Source organism: Ylistrum balloti, unplaced genomic scaffold, assembly GCF_031769215.1.
Source record: "Ylistrum balloti isolate Yb309-2 unplaced genomic scaffold, AGI_CSIRO_Ybal_v1 Utg371444, whole genome shotgun sequence".
Classification (NCBI taxonomy): Eukaryota; Metazoa; Mollusca; class Bivalvia; order Pectinida; family Pectinidae; genus Ylistrum; species Ylistrum balloti.
Genome location: NW_026782757.1, coordinates 108,706 through 130,079, shown reverse-complemented (window position 1 = coordinate 130,079; position 21,374 = coordinate 108,706). Strand labels below are relative to the sequence as shown.

General features: G+C 34.7%; 1 protein-coding gene across 1 annotated transcript; it reads right to left on the bottom strand.

The window, feature by feature from the left end:
- Positions 1-12,009: 12,009 nt before the first annotated feature.
- Positions 12,010-21,013, bottom strand: LOC132562547 (meiosis-specific nuclear structural protein 1-like). Its single transcript, XM_060227292.1, has 10 exons — positions 20,959-21,013; positions 19,643-19,861; positions 19,286-19,413; positions 18,354-18,456; positions 17,770-17,999; positions 16,995-17,211; positions 16,644-16,751; positions 16,009-16,131; positions 14,478-14,738; positions 12,010-13,994 (listed from the first exon to the last, which is right to left on the bottom strand). Exons 1-10 carry the CDS (start codon positions 20,959-20,961, stop codon positions 13,878-13,880), a joined length of 1,509 nt encoding a protein of 502 aa, XP_060083275.1. The 5' UTR covers positions 20,962-21,013; the 3' UTR covers positions 12,010-13,877.
- Positions 21,014-21,374: the final 361 nt, after the last annotated feature.

Here is a 21,374-nt window from a genome sequence, read left to right as displayed (position 1 = left end):
AATCAAAGTGTGATAAGTAATAGGGTCATCCAAAGACAAGTACAAAGTATTACTGAAATATAATCTGTGTGGATATTCCTTCTGTGGAAATGGTGGACTTAAGGAACCATCCACTGTGTTGATGATCAGCACAAACACACATACTAGGATTGTCAACATCAATGCAAGGCATACCTTTAGAGTGATATCAGCATCTCCCACACATTGTCTTTCAGCATCGTTTGATTTACGAGTAATACCGAGTACATTTGTTTTCATAACTATAGTATGTATGTGTTATTGCTGAAAATGGGTCGAAAGAAGAATGTTGTGCAACTGACAGCTTATAATTTGTATACGTAGGTGTGGTATTTCTCATTAAAGATTCTGAAATGTTACCATACACAGTGCAGTGAAAAATTTAAAAGCTGGATGAATAGGAATGATCTGTTGTGAATGTTCGGCCTGTAAATTCTTGTGTACTAGAATTATCTCGTCAGAGAAAATACAAGCTATCCCTGTTTCAATGTTTTGCTTCAAGATTTAAAGAAAAGTAAAAAATTGTTTCCAAGTTTAACATGAACGATTGGCAAGTAGGAGATTGAGTTTCCTATGACAAAGATTCCAAACATGCTTTCATTGTTGCGGACATGTGATTTTCATTCTACAGTCGTCAGCATGGATTCTGAAACAGCCACTATTACATCTGACCATTCCCTTTATTGAAGTAACTTACATCATGAAATAGTTGGATGACGTCATGGATGTGAAATGTTCGGAGATGAGGTAATTGATTTGTTCCACAGCTTATGTATAAATGCTCTATGTGTAAATGATTGGGGACTTATTATACCTGCCATTTACAATTATGTAAGAACGTTGTCTGAGAGAGACTTTATTATTTCTATTGTTATGTAATACAGGAACATATTATGATATTCATTGCATATGGTGTTTTTACTTCCATTCAGCATTGTTTAGTGTAAAATAACGAGGTAGACGAAGCTTACGTCAAAATAATCAAGTTGTATTCCATTGATATTATCTATGCAATATTGCCTATTTCACTCCAAATATTGATAGTTGTATAAATGTATATATATATAATTAGAGAAACGCTTTGTGTATGATACATATAGATATATAAAAACAAAATATTTAACTAAAATTCCAAATCACATTTGCTAATGCAAGGCTTGAAAACATTAGTGATTGTGGTATGAAATTTTAGTTGCCATGTTAATGTTCTGTTTTTATATTTTATCACATGATAAACGTGTTCAGAAAAAATCATGTGATGTATTTTGCTGAGGGTATATACTGATAACAAATCGACATCGCAGGCGTCAAGAGTATATTATTACATCACTATCATTACGTCACAAGGGAGACAACTCATTCAGAAGCAATGTGATGAAATTTTTTGTTTAAACTTGCTTTGTTCATTTCAATGAAACATTTTGATAATCCTACATCAGATGAAAAAATACTAAATATATATGACATATATAAAAGTTTATATATTAAATACATGTATATATAATAGGAAATTTTTCTCATCTTTTATACATGTTGGTCACATTCCTGATTATTTGTACATATGTTTGACACTTCTTTTCTTATCTGTTGGCTGCAGGCCGTGTTGGTATTCTCTATGCCTAATATGACAGCCATTTATGTCAGTAGTTGGTTCAAATTTGTTTGAATTGAAAAAACAAAAATAAAATATTACTAATTTTGCATTTTATAAAAGTGATAATATAAGCAAGTATAAAGTTGCTGCTTTTGTTGCAGAAATTTCATTTCAACTAGAATAATTATGAAATCAAAAAGTGTTATCTGAAAATGTACAGAAGCCAATGTTAAGAATCAGGAAGAACTATTTTGAAATGATGAGATAAAAGTTGGACAAATTAAATATATAGATATCAATATGCAAATGAGCAAACTAATAATTATGCTTCTGTATAATATCAATGTTCATTGTCTCATGGATACTCATTGTCTCATGAATATTCACTGCCTAATGAAGTTTCGGTACTTATGAATATTCATTGTCTCATGAATAACCATATTTCTCTTAAATATTTATGTCTCTTGAATATTCATTGTCTCATTACCAGTATTATCATTGTGTATCTTTAGTGCATTCTGTGTCTCAGAAACTGTTTTAGTCAAACATCATGATGTGATTTAACTATGCATTTTCATTCTATCGTGTCTTCTTAAATTAAGGTCACATTGGTTATCAATTTTTTGTTAAGATTTACATATGAATCATTTACTGAAATGTTACATATTAATACTTTTTTTCAAAAATAATAAGTCAAAACTTTGGTAACTGTTTATACAAAATAGCATTGTAAACTAACATATCTTGTAATAATAATATATTTAAATTCTAACATTTCAAAACATTTTTAAGCAATCAAATATATTAGAAACTATTTATATGCATTTTGAGTACCATATTGTGATAGATACTAAATATAAGTTCAAAATTTAAAAATGTCAAAGTAAAACCTATCTCCACCAATTAATCAAAAGCAATTTAAGTCTTAAGTGTAGTCTCTTGTTTGTCGTTAGTTTGTTTAATCAGCATCATTAACTTATTATGTAATAATTAGAACTGATGATAAATATGTTGTAAATATGTATTGTGAACAAGGGTCATCTCTATCAGTATTGTATTGAACTCTTCGTTCCAATGAGACCTAATCTTCTTTAATTTTATTTTCTTAAAAAAGTTACCCAAATAGAAGGAGATGTGATCATTGTTTAAGGTTTGAGATGTGTTCTTATATAGTCACTATGGCGATGCTGGGAGAAGACCTACGTTTTTTTTTTAAATCTGACATCGAGGTGATAGAAAATTGACTTTCACTAATGTATTTATGGTAACAAGTATTTATACCCTGACATATCAAGTTTCTGGAAGACGACTATGACATCTATCATATCCGAGTGCCTTGAAAATTTACAGTTTGAATTCGTCCACAATTACCAAAATAAATATGCAAATTTCAATGAAAAAGGTTGTTATCGGTTTAATTGTTTATATTATCATTTGTGTCTTTTATATACAAATGAAAAATAAACAAGAAGAAAAATTTGTTTTCCGACCATTTGAGGGTCATTTTGACACTTCCCTAGACTGAACCGTTACTAGTTATTTCAGGTCACTGTTAGAAATCCTCTCTATAAGTATTTACTTATGTACATAGTCTCATTTGTAAACAGATATTGTGCTGATGGTAAGATTTACTGTCCAGGTTAAACATTATCAAGGAAGGATAGTGACCATTGTCACCCAATGGTATAATATATTGATGACACAGCTTTCTAAGACAAAACCATCATAACCATACCCTCCTCAAAGTCTTATGTATAGAATTATACACGTATATTGAGTTTTAACAACAGCGTGCCTTTATATCTGCTGTTCTGAATCGTGTATTTCGTTTAATTCTGGAACACTGAATTACCCTAATTTGAAGATTTCGCATTTATGGATGTACACAATGAATATAGTAGTTCCATTATCTCTAACTTCTTATCCAATGGTCAAGAACACTGTCCAGCAAAACAATTTCAGTCAGCTGGAGATCAAATAGCAATATTATTTGAAATGTTGTAAGAATTCAAACTACATGTACGTGGATATATGCATCATTGTGTCATAAAGATGATTGAGCCAAGAAATGATAATAAATATAAACATAAATATATATATAGAGTAATTGTGTATTATTTGAAAATTTGTATCTTATATATTTATACATTCCGTATACCACTTGTCGAAGATTTGTATGATTTTCACAAACCAAATAATAAATCCTTGATTTATACATTATATACCTGTTTGTGTTTAATTTCATGTCTAAAAAAACATTCTTTTTGTTTGCCTGGTGAATTCATTATCCAGAATACAGTCAACCTATCTGGTTCCCTGGTGAATTCATTATCCAGAATACAGTCAACCTCTCTGTTTGCCTAGTTAATTCATTATCGAGAATACAGTCAACCTTTCTGTTTCTCTTGTGAAGTCATTATCCAGAATACAGTCAACCTTTCTGTTTCTCTAGTGAATTCATTATCCAGAATACAGTCCACCTTTCTGTTTGCCTGGTGAATTCATTATCCAGAATACAGTCAACATTTCTGTTTCCCTCGTGAATTCATTTTCCAGAAAACAGTCAACCTTTGTGTTTCCCTGGTGAATTCATTATCCAGAAGACAGTCAACCTTTCTGTTTCCCTGGTGAATTCATTATCCAGAATACAGTCAACCTTTCTGTTTCTCTAGTGAATTCATTATCCAGAATACAGTCAACTTTTCTGTTTCTCTAGTGAATTCATTATCCAGAATACATTCAACCTTTCTGTTTCTCTAGTGAATTCATTATCCAGAATACATTCAACCTTTCTGTTTCTCTAGTGAATTCATTATCCAGAATACAGTCAACTTTTCTGTTTCTCTAGTGAATTCATTATCCAGAATACATTCAACCTTTCTGTTTCTCTAGTGAATTCATTATCCAGAATACAGTCAACCTTTCTGTTTGCCTGGTGAATTCATTATCCAGAATACAGTCAACCTTTCTGTTTCCATGGTGAATTCATTATCCAGAATACAGTCAACCTTTCTGTTTGCCTGGTGATTCATTATCTAGAATACAGTCAACCTTTCTGTTTCTCTAGTGAATTCATTATCCAGAATACAGTCAATCTGTCTGTTTCTCTAGTGAATTCATTATCCAGAATACAGTCAATCTGTCTGTTTCTCTAGTGAATTCATTATCCAGAATACAGTCAACCTTTCTGTTTCTCTAGTGAATTCATTATCCAGAATACAGTCAATCTGTCTGTTTCTCTAGTGAATTCATTATCCAGAATACAGTCAATCTGTCTGTTTCTCTAGTGAATTCATTATCCGGAATACAGTCAACCTTTCTGTTTCTCTAGTGAATTCATTTACCAGAAAACAGTCAACCTTTCTGTTTCCCTGGTGAATTCATTATCCAGAAGACAGTCAACCTTTCTGTTTCCCTGGTGAATTCATTATCCAGAATACAGTCAACCTTTCTGTTTCTCTAGTGAATTCATTATCCAGAATACAGTCAACTTTTCTGTTTCTCTAGTGAATTCATTATCCAGAATACATTCAACCTTTCTGTTTCTCTAGTGAATTCATTATCCAGAATACATTCAACCTTTCTGTTTCTCTAGTGAATTCATTATCCAGAATACAGTCAACTTTTCTGTTTCTCTAGTGAATTCATTATCCAGAATACATTCAACCTTTCTGTTTCTCTAGTGAATTCATTATCCAGAATACAGTCCACCTTTCTGTTTGCCTGGTGAATTCATTATCCAGAATACAGTCAACCTTTCTGTTTCTCTAGTGAATTCATTATCCAGAATACAGTCAACTTTTCTGTTTCTCTAGTGAATTCATTATCCAGAATACAGTCAACCTTTCTGTTTCTCTAGTGAATTCATTATCCAGAATACATTCAACCTTTCTGTTTCTCTAGTGAATTCATTATCCAGAATACAGTCAACTTTTCTGTTTCTCTAGTGAATTCATTATCCAGAATACATTCAACCTTTCTGTTTCTCTAGTGAATTCATTATCCAGAATACAGTCAACCTTTCTGTTTGCCTACAGTGAATTCATTATCCAGAATACAGTCAACCTTTCTGTTTCCATGGTGAATTCATTATCCAGAATACAGTCAACCTTTCTGTTTGCCTGGTGATTCATTATCTAGAATACAGTCAACCTTTCTGTTTCTCTAGTGAATTCATTATCCAGAATACAGTCAATCTGTCTGTTTCTCTAGTGAATTCATTATCCAGAATACAGTCAATCTGTCTGTTTCTCTAGTGAATTCATTATCCAGAATACAGTCAACCTTTCTGTTTCTCTAGTGAATTCATTATCCAGAATACAGTCAATCTGTCTGTTTCTCTAGTGAATTCATTATCCAGAATACAGTCAATCTGTCTGTTTCTCTAGTGAATTCATTATCCGAATACAGTCAACCTTTCTGTTTCTCTAGTGAATTCATTTACCAGAAAACAGTCAACCTTTCTGTTTCCCTGGTGAATTCATTATCCAGAAGACAGTCAACCTTTCTGTTTCCCTGGTGAATTCATTATCCAGAATACAGTCAACCTTTCTGTTTCTCTAGTGAATTCATTATCCAGAATACAGTCAACTTTTCTGTTTCTCTAGTGAATTCATTATCCAGAATACATTCAACCTTTCTGTTTCTCTAGTGAATTCATTATCCAGAATACATTCAACCTTTCTGTTTCTCTAGTGAATTCATTATCCAGAATACAGTCAACTTTTCTGTTTCTCTAGTGAATTCATTATCCAGAATACATTCAACCTTTCTGTTTCTCTAGTGAATTCATTATCCAGAATACAGTCCACCTTTCTGTTTGCCTGGTGAATTCATTATCCAGAATACAGTCAACCTTTCTGTTTGCCTGGTGAATTCATTATCCAGAATACAGTCAACCTTTCTGTTTCTCTAGTGAATTCATTATCCAGAATACAGTCAATCTGTCTCTAGTGAATTCATTATCCAGAATACAGTCAATCTGTCTGTTTCTCTAGTGAATTCATTATCCAGAATACAGTCAACCTTTCTGTTTCCCTGGTGAATTCATTATCCAGAATACAGTCAATCTGTCTGTTTCTCTAGTGAATTCATTATCCAGAATACAGTCAACTTTTCTGTTTCTCTAGTGAATTCATTATCCAGAATACAGTCAACCTTTCTGTTTCTCTAGTGAATTCATTATCCAGAATACAGTTGAAGAAGTTATCTTTGGGTTAAGAGTTTGCGCCTGTTCCTACATCTAATCAACCTGGACGCTCAACACTGAAGAGAGTGTAACTTACTAGAACCGGACCTATTCCAGTGTTAATGTGATGGATCAGGAGGAATTGTGTGTCAGTGTGTTTCATTACGGTGAATTGCCACTTTTTGTCAACGTTTAGTCAGCCTCGTTATGCAGGCAACGTCTTTAACTGAATGTGACCAACTTGCAGTCACCTTGCCCCATGTCAATGTCGCCAATTTAATTACTAAAACTTATCCATGCTTTTTAATGCCATTTCAGTACTATCAAATCAGCGTCGTTTTCATCCACGATCATTTTCTCTTTCTACATCCCAAAGCATTTCCTGGCTATACTTAAGTCACAAGCGAGTAATTTGATTGGTCTAGAGCGGATTTAAGGCGATAATAACTAACCAATCACAGACTGATACAATCCTGTGCAGATTGAACCAAAGACATACAAGTGAATATCACTTTTTCATCCAAGTTAGAGTTTGGTACAGTAGAGTAAATCAACGAATTACAATGCATCATACAGTTGAATCGTCCTTCTAGGACCCGTCAATGATGTTACATCATACAGCTGTTTCGTCCTTCTAGGACCCGTCAATGATGTTACATCCTTCTAGGTCTCGTCAGTGGTGCTACATCATACAGCTGTTTTGTCCTTCTAGGACTTGTCAGTGATGCTACATCATACAGCTGTTTTGTCCTTCTAGGACTCATCAGTGATGCTACATCATACAGCTGTTCGTCCTTCTAGGACTCGTGATACTGCATCATACACATAGAGCATTTGATAGTAAGATCTTCCATCACACTATTGAGATACCCTTGGAAACAACTGTGCACCTGTTTTGGTTGACACTTTTTTCCACACCAGTTGAACTATGAGTACAGGTTACAATGACGAGTTCTTAAGTTTCACTTTAGATATATTGATTTTAAATAAGAAAAGATTATTTGAACATGTCCATCATATATACTAAACAAAAAAAGAAAGGTAACACTACTTTATTCTGTGATTAATTAATTAACCCCTTCATAAATCATTACCAATCATGTACGAATAAAGTAATTGATCAATTCTGATAAAACTGCAGTCATGGTTCATTATAAAACTTTGCGTTCAGTTGATTTTATTCGACTGTAAAGGACGTTGGGGTCAATTTCAAAGGTAACACCATTAGCAACGGGTATGGCTACCGTTTGCGAAGTAAACAGCATTGCAGCGTCGTCGCATGGAACTCGTAAACCGGCGGATAATTCGAGGAGAGATGTTGTTCCATTCAGCGATCAAGGCTTGGGCCAGCTCCTGCAAGTTTGATGGCTGATTTTGACGTTCTCTCACGCGTCGCCCAAGAACGTCCCAGACATGCTCAATCGGTGACAAATCAGGTGATTTAGATGGCCAATCTAACACCTGTACGTTATTCTGCTGCAAGAAAGTTCTGCTGACGCGACTGGTGTGCGCTGGTGCGTTATCCTGTTGAAAAATGGCGCCAACGCCATGGCGTCTTAAGAATGGCAGAACCACTGGTCTGAAAATTTCGTCCTGATATCGAATGCCGGTTAAATTGCCATTTAACACAACAAGCCTGGTACGAGTCCCCCGACAAATACCACCCTAAACCATTACACTTCCGCTTCCCGTTCTGCGACGCAGCAGTTCGCAAAACGCTCCCCTCCTCGCCTCCACACTCTGCGCCTTCCGTCACCGTGTTGCAGACAAAACCTGGACTCATCTGAAAACAGAACATTGTTCCATTGTCGTAAGGCCCAACGACGGTGAACACGGGTCCAGTTACGCCGATTATTACGGTGACGTCGCAACAAATTGGGTCCAGTGTAGGGACGCCGCGCTTTCAATTGGTAGGCCCTCAACCTGTTGCGGACTGTTTGGGGAGACACACGACGCCCAAACAATGTCCTTGTAGTCTCTACTGCGGTTACGAATCGATTGCGCAAGTGTATCAATCGTATACGACGGTCATCCCTGGCGGTCGTTTTACTGGGTCGGCCGCTTCGGGGACGATCGGATGTTGACCCAGTTTGGTTTAAACGACTTACCAACTTGCAAATTGTCTTCACTGCAACCAAAATGCCGTGCAACTCGACGGCGAGACTCCCCAGCCTGGATCATGCCTACAGCCCTTTCTCTCTGTACTGGTGACAGCCGGGGCATAATGATAAAGTTGATAGATAGCAAGATTCGGTGATTTCTAAGTCCTAAGGATCTAAGGAACCAGTTTGAATGTTTATGAAATTCAAACGAAGATACAAGTTAGTCGCAGAAAACCTCGTGCAGCTCTTTCGCTAATACAGACTTTCACGCTTGAATGATTTTGGTAACCCCCTTGGCTTTTGTAATGTAAAACATTACCATTTTCTAATATTGCACAAACGTCATTTTGTTTTCACTCATTTACAGATATTCGCCAAGGAAACATGTTAACCTTTCTCTTTTTGTTGAGTAGATACAAACCACATTCGGAAATTGAATGACACACTCTTCTAAATCACACACTTACCTCAATCTTTTCCAACAACAAAACCAATAGGTGGCAACTTTCTCAGAACCAAACTTTCTGATGAATGTTATTACTACAATATATCCATATTCACATTCTGGACTCATTAAGTTCTGCAGATTATGCAGTTAAAGGCAATTGTAGTGCTGATTTCTAGGCAAACTGTTTGAAAATCTTGAAACTGAAAGTTATTGTCGTGTGTCTTGTACATGAACGGGCGGAATGTATCAACACGTCACTATGACTTTTCCATGTCTGCCAATTTTTAACATTAGATATATTGATTACAAGAATGTTATTGACCTTGTTGTTTTTGTATAAGACAAGCCAAATTGGGAATCACACAATTTCTACTTCAGCCACTTTCACCCATCTTTTTTCCTGTATAGTAAACGTGATTTTAATTTCGATACATTATATATTCTATTTTTAGATATCAACATCTCTGCTTCCCTAACATATAGTGTTTACATGTACAAGGGAGTGTTCCCTAAATGACATGCAACATTATCTGTTGCATTTTGTGATATAAATCTGGACATGGTCGTTAGTTAGTCTGTTGGTTCAGTTGTTATGTACCTTGTTCTCATTTGAGAACCTGACATCACTTACTTGGACTGACCAAGGTTTACATAGCCAGAACTTCGGAACCCATGGCCTTATTCTCCTTGTATTTTTTCAGGGGTCTCTCTGTTGCTTTGTCCTATGTGCATATTTTGCACTAGTTTAGTTGAGATTGAGTTTTAATTAAAACCATTTTCATACACTTATTTGGAAAATAGTAATACTTTTTGTAAACAAGAATAACAACAACTTTGTCTATATCCTGAAAATGCAACATTCTCAAAAAGAGAATTTCATTTGGATCACTGGAAGTCATTAACAATACAGTAAAACACGTTTATAACGAACACGCTTACAACGAATTAATGGTAATAACGTAGTGTTTTTCATTCCCCGTCAATCGCCCTATCATTTACATGTTAAAATCAAAATATATAACGAATTTCAGTTGAGTTTGAGTTTTAATTAAAACCATTTTCATACACTTATTTGGAAAATAGTAATACTTTTTGTAAACAAGAATAACAACAACTTTGTCTATATCCTGAAAATGCAACATTCTCAAAAAGAGAATCAAGACAGTAACAAGACGTCATTTGGATCACTGGAAGTCATTAACAATACAGTAAAACACGTTTATAACGAACATGCTTACAACGAATTAATGGTTATAACGTAGTGTTTTTCATTCCCCGTCAATCGCCCTATCATTTACATGTTAAAATCAAAATATATAACGAATTTCACATAACGAATTAATGTCTATAATGTAGCAGCTTTTGGGTTCGCTCAGGTGAATATCTGTGCTAATTAATAACCATATAACGTAGTGGTCTCGGGCAGTCATCACACCTGAGTGAAGTCAGCCGTGTGTCCTGTATCGACACCCGTGTCCAGGTAAGTTTCAATTACATACAGGTAAGTCTGACGAATAAAGTGAGTTGTTGTTATAGTACCTGCGTTCTATTGTTTTTTGAGTTTTGAGTTCCTGAACTGATCTTATCGATACAAAATCTTTGCGTTCTGTTCTTGTCGTCATTTTGGAAATGGCTTCGTCATCGCCGTCTCGTAAGCGGAAGGTGTTAACAATTGAAACCAAATACCAAATTATTGTTTATTAGGACATGCTATACATGTAATAAAATATAATCATGAAATAAGACCCCTTTATTTTTATTGTATGTACAATTCCTATAACGAATCATGCGTGACTGTTTGCCAAAATTCGTTATATGTGTATAACGAACTATGTTTGTAACGAACTAAATTTCTTGGTCCCTAGAGATTCGTTATAAACGTGTTTTACTGTACTCATAAATATACCTTTTTTTTCAAAAACCGAGATGTGATTAAAAAACCTGTCAGCCATTTAGTGAAATAATTGTCCTATCTTTTCTCCTTTACTTCGATAGCCTTCTTGTTAATCTTTTGTTTTGTTCATTCTTTCCTCCTCTTTCATGAACCTACGATTTTATAAACATGCCATTATCTTGTTTTTGCATTTAAACAGTTATTGTTGTCTTTGGTTTCTAAGCAATCGACAAATGAGAATAAGTGATGGTCCCTAGTTTCTGATCACTGTTATGATAGAGAGGACATTTACAAACAAACACCTGGGTAAAGGAATCTAATTTTATTTTTCCACAATTTTGTTATTTGCCACTTCAGAGACTTTAATCAAACAACGAAATAAAGGGAAAATAAAATTAGCTTACAGAATAATGAGCTGTGATAAAAAGTTTTCAAGGCAAATTGTTCAGTCTGAAATAATCCCTGTTGATAAATAACTCTCTGCTAAACAAACCGAAAGTTGTTGTACCATGAAATTGATATAACCAGGGCAAGCCATGAACAAAAGAAAAAATTCTTACAGAGCAAAAAGTACAAGGAGGTATTTATCATCATCTGCTCCATTAGATACACCTGTCATGAAGGTCAACAGAATATTTCCAAATGACAAGATGTTAATCAAAAATAATTCCCATGGAGAATTAAAACTCATTTCAAAAAAGGAAACAGAATATTTCCAAATGACAAGATGTTAATCTCGAGGGGAAAAATAAGTTTTGTATTTGCCGTTTTGTCCAATTTTATTTTTGTCACTGTACATTATGTACATGTTGTTCTATACACATTATTGATTAAATACACTTTTGTTTATTTACAAAAAAAACACAAAGTAACAAGACTTCATCAAACAACATTAAAGCCCTTTAACTTAAAATGTTTTGTATAAAGCTGGTCCCTGAAATCATAGAAATCATCAAGATTTTTAACCCATACAGAACTTTACTCTGCGGAGGAATATCAATGAGAGTTTTGTTCAATACCTTCCTTATGGTATTAATTGACATTAAATTATGTAAAATGTTTGCTTTAAACCAAGCAATTGAAATCAAATTCATTGCAAGGAGACTTTCCCTTTTTTATTTTGAACAACACTTTTCTTATGATATATATATAGCATTCTAAGATGAAGCATTGCATTATAATTCACCATATATGGGTGTATAGGATTTAGAGGCGTTCCAGACACGCCTAACTGATCCATTTTTGTTGTAGAGAACAAGTGTTTGGTTCTACATGAAGAACTTGAACTTTAAAAATGATGTTGTCTTTATCAACATCCATATTTAACCTTACACCAATATATACAAGTTTCAAATATTTGTCCACTGCGACATGTTGTCCACTGCGACATGTGTTATATCAGATGAACTGTACCTATGATAACACCATTATTAATGAGAAACATCAACACCACAGTGATGTATATCACCAATCATTTTTAACCTTACAATCAATGATTTGAGTCATGATCACTTTCATATCTAAGGTAACATGTCTAAATTCTTTAAAAAAAAAAAACCCAACTACAATAAGGATCAATTGATCAGCACAAATATCAAGCTTTTTTCCTCCAAAATTGCAGAATCTTTCGTTGAAATTTTCGATAAATATTTTCTTGCAAAACTTTGCTGTATTTCTTTCCCCTTTATTTTGTACTTTTACAGATTTCTGTAAGGATTGCTATAAGGAAACTGTAACAAGGATGCTGTCTGATAAAGGTTATACAGTGATGAAGTAGCTTCTAGCACATACAGCGTATCACTGATTACTTGACATATCATGCAGATATTCATCATTTCTCACAACCAATGTGAAAGTGCTTCAAATGGTCAACTTTGATCAGGAAACTTATAATCTTTAAAGAGAATGAGGAAATTCAAACTCTTTCTACATTTTATTAAGACATTATGAATATACGAAATAGCTAAAATATATCACCTTCCAGATCTGATTTTCATATCTTATCTAGCTTTGGTTGAATTCCATACATCATGTGACCAAAACAACTAGCACTAAGAACAACCATTACAAATGAAAAGTGATTGAGATAGGGGAGACAACCCCGACTAAAGTCGGATAAAACATATTGGAATGTGGTAATTCTTTCATAGAAATGTGTGTGCCTGGAATAATAATGAAGTTAATCAACAAGTTCCCTATATCAAATGAATATTTCTCTGAAAAGTATCACTTTGTACATTTTACCAATTTTTAGTTAACAAAACAGAGTTTTTTGTGAGAAGATATAAACAATTCATCTGTTTACTTAGAAGAAATTCACATCAGATACCATGGAGATATTTTGGTTCACAGATACTCTTTATATTTCTTTGTCATTCGTGAAAAATTTCCACACAATATTTCTGTTTTTCTTCTTCACGCGATTAACAGTAGACTTAATACATTTCCTGTCCTGTCTCTCTAGATAAAACCAGCTTGATTTTATCAAAATGAGATGTTTTCCTTATTAATATGAACTCCTTCCAGTAATAATGATAATGTTTCCTGATAACAGACAATATGCTGCATTACTTGGAAAGAGTAACAAGGATTTGAATCACAGATAATTTGTTCATTACACTAGAGATGTGGTCCTATCGCCGACTCTGGTCCCAAGCTTCCTCGTCAAACGGATCAACCTGTCGTGCTGTATATGCCGATTTAAAGTCAGATCCAAGCATGTCAAGGTCCTTTGTATCACGAATGACGCCCTGTTGGGAAAAATAAGACAGAGAATCATTAAACAGTTGAGGGTGTTTTATGATATTTCGATTCTATATATCATGTGTTCAGAGTTGAACAAATTGTAAGGAATTCTAAACATTTTCAAGTAATTTTAGGATAACAGAATCTGCCTCCATATGTATAACACAAGGAAATGATTTGATAAAATTTCTAATTTGTTCATTTATGTTGCTATACCATATCAATATGATTGCCTGCTTAAGATTAAACATCTTGGCTGACACCAACACAGTATATCGAATACTTTCCTAGTGGTTGGTTTCCCAGGACCAGTTTTATTTAATTTTGCCTACTTATATGGTTTCTTAAATTTCAAATTTTTATTCTGAAAAATCCAAGTAGTCTGAATCCTGTAATTGGAAAAATTTGATATTCACTTAAAAATTGTTAATTTTATGGATCAGACTATAATGGAAAAATGTATGTCCTTCCTCTCTCTATAAACTTACTTTAGGTAAGTATCCTAGTAATCGCATGGCATGTTCCTGTAACAATTTCTGTCTCTCCTCCTCGATTATCTGCCTCTTGAATGCTTCCATCTTCTCCTCTTCACGACGTTCCATGAGTTCCCTCTCGCGATCGGCAGCAAATTGTGAACGCCTGTCATCAATCAATTGTTCTACGGCACGTTTGTGTTCTTGCTGTTTCATGCGGCGTTTGGCAGCATTCATTTGTTCTATGCGGTCATCCTCAGCAAATTTGGCCAACATCTAAAAAAAATTGTCATGTAAGGATAAAAAAAATTCACAAAACCTAAGGTTGATTTAAATAACAACAGTGACTAGGCCCTGATGGGTACCTGTACGTCTTTGTATTCCTGACTAGGCCCTACCCTGTACCTGTACGTCTTTGTATTCTTGACTAGGCCCTGACCTGTACCTGTACCTGTACCTGTACGTCTTTGTATTCCTGAATAGGCCCTGACCTGTACCTGTACGTCTTTGTATTCCTGACTAGGCCCTGACCTGTACCTGTACGTCTTTGTACCTGTACGTCTTTGTATTCCTGAATAGGCCCTGACCTGTACCTGTACGTCTTTGTATTCCTGACTAGGCCCTGACCTGTACCTGTACGTCTTTGTATTCCTGACTAGGCCCTGATCTGTACCTGTACGTCTTTGTATTCCTGACTTGGCCCTGACCTGTACCTGTACGTCTTTGTATTCCTGAATAGGCCCTGACCTGTACCTGTACGTCTTTGTATTCCAGACTAGGCCCTGACCTGTACCTGTACGTCTTTGTATTCCTGACTAGGCCCTGACCTGTACCTGTACATCTTTGTATTCCTGACTAGGCCCTGAAGGGTACCTGACAGTGTATCCACTGTACTTGTTTCCATACCCACCTAATATTTTTCAGTGACCTTGACCTTAATGACTTGTCAAACTCTTAATGCATTTACAAGTTAGGAAAGCTTTCATATTATCTATTTCAATTTTAGGTAAGTAGAAGTTGGTCACAACAGACGTAGAGGCCGGGTTCATCTATCTATTAATTGTTTGACTGATTTCGCCCTAATTTGGCTTCATCAGGACATACATATAATCACAATTTAACCTCTAAAGTACTAAAAAAGAACATACCTAATTCATTGTTGTTCTATGATGTCACAATAGTGGACATCTATTGAAGATAAATAACTGTAGTTTTATCCCAAATTGGGGCCCTGTTGTTGGTCAGAGGAAATTTTCAAAAACAAATATTACAAAAAAGAAAGAATTTTTTTCATCACTGAGACAGGTCAGACTGATATATTTTAAGTGATAGTTTTACTTTGAAACTCTTTGAATTTTCAGTGACAAGAATTGAAATATTCCACTAACCACTTATTAACTCTGACAAACCTTTGAGCAACAGGGGCCAGAGTCTCTGGTCACCTAATACCACATCAGATCAGAGGAAGAGAATCCTTTAGGTGAAAGGAAACACTGTGTCACACAGGAGTGACATGTAATATGATACTGATGCTGGTCTAGCTTACCTGTTGTCTAAACTCCTCCTCTTCCTCCTGCTGGGCGGCCTTCCTTAGGTTCTTGAAGTGCATTTGTTGAGCATGTGTCTGTTGTAATTCAAGCTTCTGTCGTATCCTGGCCTCAATGTCATTCTGAGAAGGAGAAAAGTTAAATACTATCACATGACAGCATTGATTTTCCATCAGTTCCTGTGATGTCTTGACCGAGATTTTGATGTTAAAAAAGTCCTGGGCTTATTACAATTTTAGTGAATGTGTTCTACTTTTTCTATGTGTAAGCTGACCTTTGTATAAAGTGTACATGTCTTTCCAATCTTGTCATTGACTTTTTATTTCAAATTCCAATGACCCGAACTGGTAATTTCTTTTCGACATTATCAATAACAGGATGAGAAAACAAATATTTCACTAGTCATGTTTAGATTTATGCAAACATTTGCTGTATCAATTTTCACATTGGAAGGTTTATCAATTTCAGAGACAATGCAAGCAGCTTGCATTCGTTTAATTTTCAACCAAAATTTTCTAAATCAATGTGTTTGTAGCAAAGCAACCCAAAAATTTGTATTACTAGTCTAAACATGTACATTGGGATCAGACAGCACCAGTCAAAACACTGCTGTATACACTAGAATTGTACATACCTTCTCCTTCAGCCTCTCCTTCTCCTCTTGTTCTTCCAGGTAGAGTTCCATGCGAACACGCTCCATCTCTTCACGCTCAGCATCCTGCCTGGAGATCTCTCCAGCCAACTGGAAAAAAATAGATCCTATTCAGTACCTTCAGCCTTTTCAATTAAGCTTGCTAATAACATTCTTTGACAAAATTTTGTGATAAAAAAAACAAATAAAACAAAACAAATTGACAAATACACAATAGATTCTCCTGGTGACGTTAAACTTTAATACTTTTCAGCAAAATATTGATGTATATTACAAATTAATATATTTTTGTAGTTCAAACTGTCCACAGAACATTTTAGTGATTGGACTTACAGCTCCTTGGACCCGAGCCATGGCGTCCTCTTTAGCCTTCTTTGATTCCATCCTCTCCTTCTCTCTATCCTCCTGTAGCCGAGCGAAGGCACGGATATTTTTGTTTTCTTCCTCCATTCTTTTCCTCTCGAGTTTTTTCCATTCCTCACGTGCATTTTTGAATTCTTGTATATATTTCTGTGTGGACTTCTGTTTGGCGAGTGCAAGTTCTCTTTCTCTGTGAAAACATCATTACATTCAATTATTTTTCACTGTTCTAGCATTCAATTTGAATTTTCAGAATCTCGATTCTTATATCTACTAGAAACCAAGAAGCTAATCTGCCTTCCTTCTCAAAATATTAAACCTTTAATATGTTTCGTAAATCAACTTATTGTTTCTTGTTCACATACTGCAAATTTATAATTTTTAGGAGCCAAGTTATTGTTATACATAGTAATTCTGAGTTCTTTTGCACATTTCTCTTTAAATAACACACACGTATACAAATTCATATTTCAAATTACTGTAAAAGCCCTGGAATCACATTTCGAAAAATGCTGCTGGCCTGAATTCTATTTTCAAAAACTGATTTTCAATAAATTGCTCCAAAGTATACAAGAAGGAAAGACAGGAACAGATTGTTTGATTTCTGGATGTAAGCTTTTGAATTAAACTCCTTGCTTTTAATAACATTTCCCCAAAGTTTTTTTCTGTATATTGATTTTAGTGTGTACTAAGTTGCAAATATTCGGGGCAGCATAAACACAGTTATAGCTATCTACAATAACCCTACCTCTGGTCTTCCTCGTAGATCTTGCGGACAATCTCATCTATCATGAGTTTCTCCTTAAGGAATTCCTCGTAAGCCTGTTGTTTCTTGTGTTCCTGTTCTTCCAGCTGCCGCTCCAGTTCCTGCTGATATCGAATTTGTTCCCGATATTGCTCCTTCTGTCGCTGTAACTCTGCCTCCTGGGCACGCTCATGTTCCTCTTTCATGTTGCGTGAAATCTCTGCATCTCGTTTCTGATGAGCAGTAATTTATTTATTAGTGGACAGGGCTATGATAAGTTAGCAATTCATTTTCCTTTCTTCCCTATCATTAAGAAATCATTTAAAAGGGTATTTCATCTGTCATAAATGCTTTCTCTTTACAAATTTACTAAAAATCAATAAAATATTCATCTTATTTTGATTATCTTATAGGAAAAAAACATTATATTCTAAATGTGATAATTTCTACTTTAGGTCAAAAACAAGCAGTCTATATTGTCCCACATTTTCCCCCAAACCTTTTTTCCTGTCACACAATAAGTCCGTATTTCAGCCCAAACTTTCTCCTTATTGCCAGGAGGACACTATACCAGTATTTAAACTTACCGCTTTGTCATATTTTAGAGCTTCCTTTTCTGCAATCTGTGCTGATCGTTCTTTGTTCATGTATGCAGACTTCAATTTGGCCTCTAACTCTCGTAATTCAAGACTGGAAGTAACAAATTACAACATTAAGTTTGGAATAAATGTCAATTGAAAGTCTAATTTAACAAAGACTATATACTTATCAAAACAAATATCATTCAAATAACCATATTTGCAGAAACTAAATAATATATATCTAGATCTATAGTAAAATATTTGCAAATTACATATAACACTTCCATTTATCATACACCTACAGTCACTATATATCATCATTAGAATGGTTCTTTAAATCAAATGTACCATAAAGATGACTTTACCCTCTTACATTGGAATTTTCAAGGTGCAGTGCTCCAGATAGCCTGCGTGAATGCGTTTTCACGCACAATATTTCTAATTTCACGCTAGGAAAAAAAATAAGATTTGCGTCATTAACCCGTGCGAAATCCAGACTCTGCGTCAATGTCCGGCTCCAATATTACGTAGTTAGAAAACTCAATAATCTAAGTCAAACAGACACTTATCGAGTAAACGAAACTCGTAACAAGCGCTTTCTTGATCGTGATTATAAACCAGTCGCATAGCAAATATGGCGCTGTCAAAAATGTTTACAAATTCAGTGTTACCCTAATATGGAAAAAACCCATACACTTGATGAAGGCAGGGGTGAAAAAAACCCTCAATTTATAAAGGTAGGAGTGAAAACCCCACATGTCAAAAAGTTATCCGGAGCACTGAGGTGTATTTAAATATCCACATCTCAGAAAAGCACAAATGCATGCACCTTCCTTAAATTTTTTGAATAATAAACAAATTTTACTGATTGTTTAAAATCTTAATGTGTAGGGTCAGTTATCTCTTCTACAAAGGGAAGGCTGATATGTGAGACTGACCTTGTTTCTCTGATCTGTTGCCTCATCTTCTCATCTCTCATAGAATCCAGCTTCCGCCTCTCCATCTCCTTTGCCAGTCTTTCCTCTTGGACCATCTGTTCTTCTCTAATAAGTCGGTCACGCTGAGCCTAAACAAGGGAGATAATTAAAAGATACAAATAATTCTAAACAATAGTAAATGTCTTAACTTCATAAAGCAGCAAACTTTACTGTACTTGTTAACCTGGATACATAAAAGAAAATAAGCGCAAAAAAATTATCCATACGCTTCATAATTTAAAATTCTACAAAAGAAATGGCTCTTTTTACTGCCAACAATGGTGTTATAGCTAGGTATACTGTATACAAATAAAATACCTTTAAAATAGATTCTTCCATTTCCATTTCTTTGTGTTCTTTCATTAAGTTCCGTAAATATCTTTTCTCTGTTAATTTACGTTCATTACACATATTGGCTTCTAAAAGGCGTTCCTGATTAAGACGTTTAATTGTGTCTTCTCGAATTTCTCCTTGACGTCGGCTTTGTTCCAGTTGCCTCTCTCTGTCATAGGAGGTCAGATTCCTCCTTGTTGTTGTCTAAAATCAATGATTAAGTATTAGTTCAATAATTAAATATTTAAACTAATTGCCTTAAACTAATTAAGTAGCATATAGTTTCCATTCTCTTGGTATCTTGACATTGCATATTTGAAAAGCCTCAGATTGTCATATCATTATTGAGAACCAAAATTGTGCAAATGATCAGAACAATAATTATGAGTACCAATTCCTGGAAACTGTAAGGGACACATTTATGTATCAACATGTGCCCCCCCCAACCTAGTTTACTTGACTTAGTATTTACTAATGAGGAAAACATGGTTGAAGATCTTGAAGTACATAGTGCATTAGGATAGAGTGATCATGGATACATCAGATTCACATTTGTGTGTGGTATTGATATCTCAACTTCAACAAAAAACTTAACTTCAACACTATAACAAAATATGTGAAGAGCTAGATTTAAACTGGGACAATAATTCAAGGGGAGATAATGTCAAGGAAAATTATTATCTATTCATTGACAAATTATTGGAGGCATTTGATAGACATATCCCTATATCATCTTTATGATAATTATGGTAGTTTTAACCTTCTAAGATGCTCCGGGTATGGCAGATTTTAGAATCCAGTTAATTGCTTTGTTGCTCTTCTTTGCAATCCTTCGATCATGTTGATGTATTTCATTTTGGAAGGAAACCAAAACTAAGAGGGACTATATGAGTAATCTAGCACGACAAAATTTGAATCTGAGTGTAGAGACCTAATTAAGTCCTACATTCTGAATCGACTCAGTAAGACTTAGTAGGAAAGTAAGTAATAGTTTTTTTGAAAAAAATTAGGCGGAATATAATCAAGTTACGTTACGTTGAAAGATACTAATGGGTAATGCAATCGTCATTTATGTTTGCAATCAAGGTATGGAAGCTTCCCTGTGTAAGGTATGTCATGAAACAAAGGAGGAGAAACATTATTTGACATACATATGTGTAGCCAGTAACAGTGTAAAATTGATATCACTTCAAATACATTTCTACTGTATCCTGTTGTCAAGTTGAAAAGACAGTTCCTGGTCACTGGATAATTCTGGCAGCAGTTAAGTATGAATTGTTTTAAAAACATCGCCTACTTACCATTATGGCAGCTTTATGGTGTCCCAATACAGAAGGAATTAATACATAAACTAAGTTAGTTTGGGGCAACAAATTCTTCCTTTGGCGGCCACCTTGGATGCTTGTTGTTGTCAGGACTTGGTGACGTCAGTTGCTAGGGTGAATAGGTTCATAAATATTGCCAATGAGTTGAACATTTCTTTCAACTTTGCTGTGTTTGATGATTATATGAACTGCATGAAATAATTGCAATGACAATCTTTTAAGAAAATTGTTAGCTTTCCTCGAACTGTCCAGGTTGTGTTTATTTTTTTCACTATTTTCTTAACTCCCCCTTTGGCTATAATGACCCGATCCATTCGGTTTCTGTAGGCCCGCAGCTTGAAATTTATATTGGTGTGTGGTATAGTCTAATTGCATAATTACTGATTTTTTTT

Coding starts and splice junctions, on each gene's coding strand:
- LOC132562547 (XM_060227292.1), bottom strand. Junction 18,000..18,353: donor CTCTAAAATATGACAAAGCG/GTAAGTTTAAAT, acceptor ACTGCTCATCAG/AAACGAGATGCAGAGATTTC. Junction 14,739..16,008: donor AGGAGGAGTTTAGACAACAG/GTAAGCTAGACC, acceptor AATTTTTTTTAG/ATGTTGGCCAAATTTGCTGA.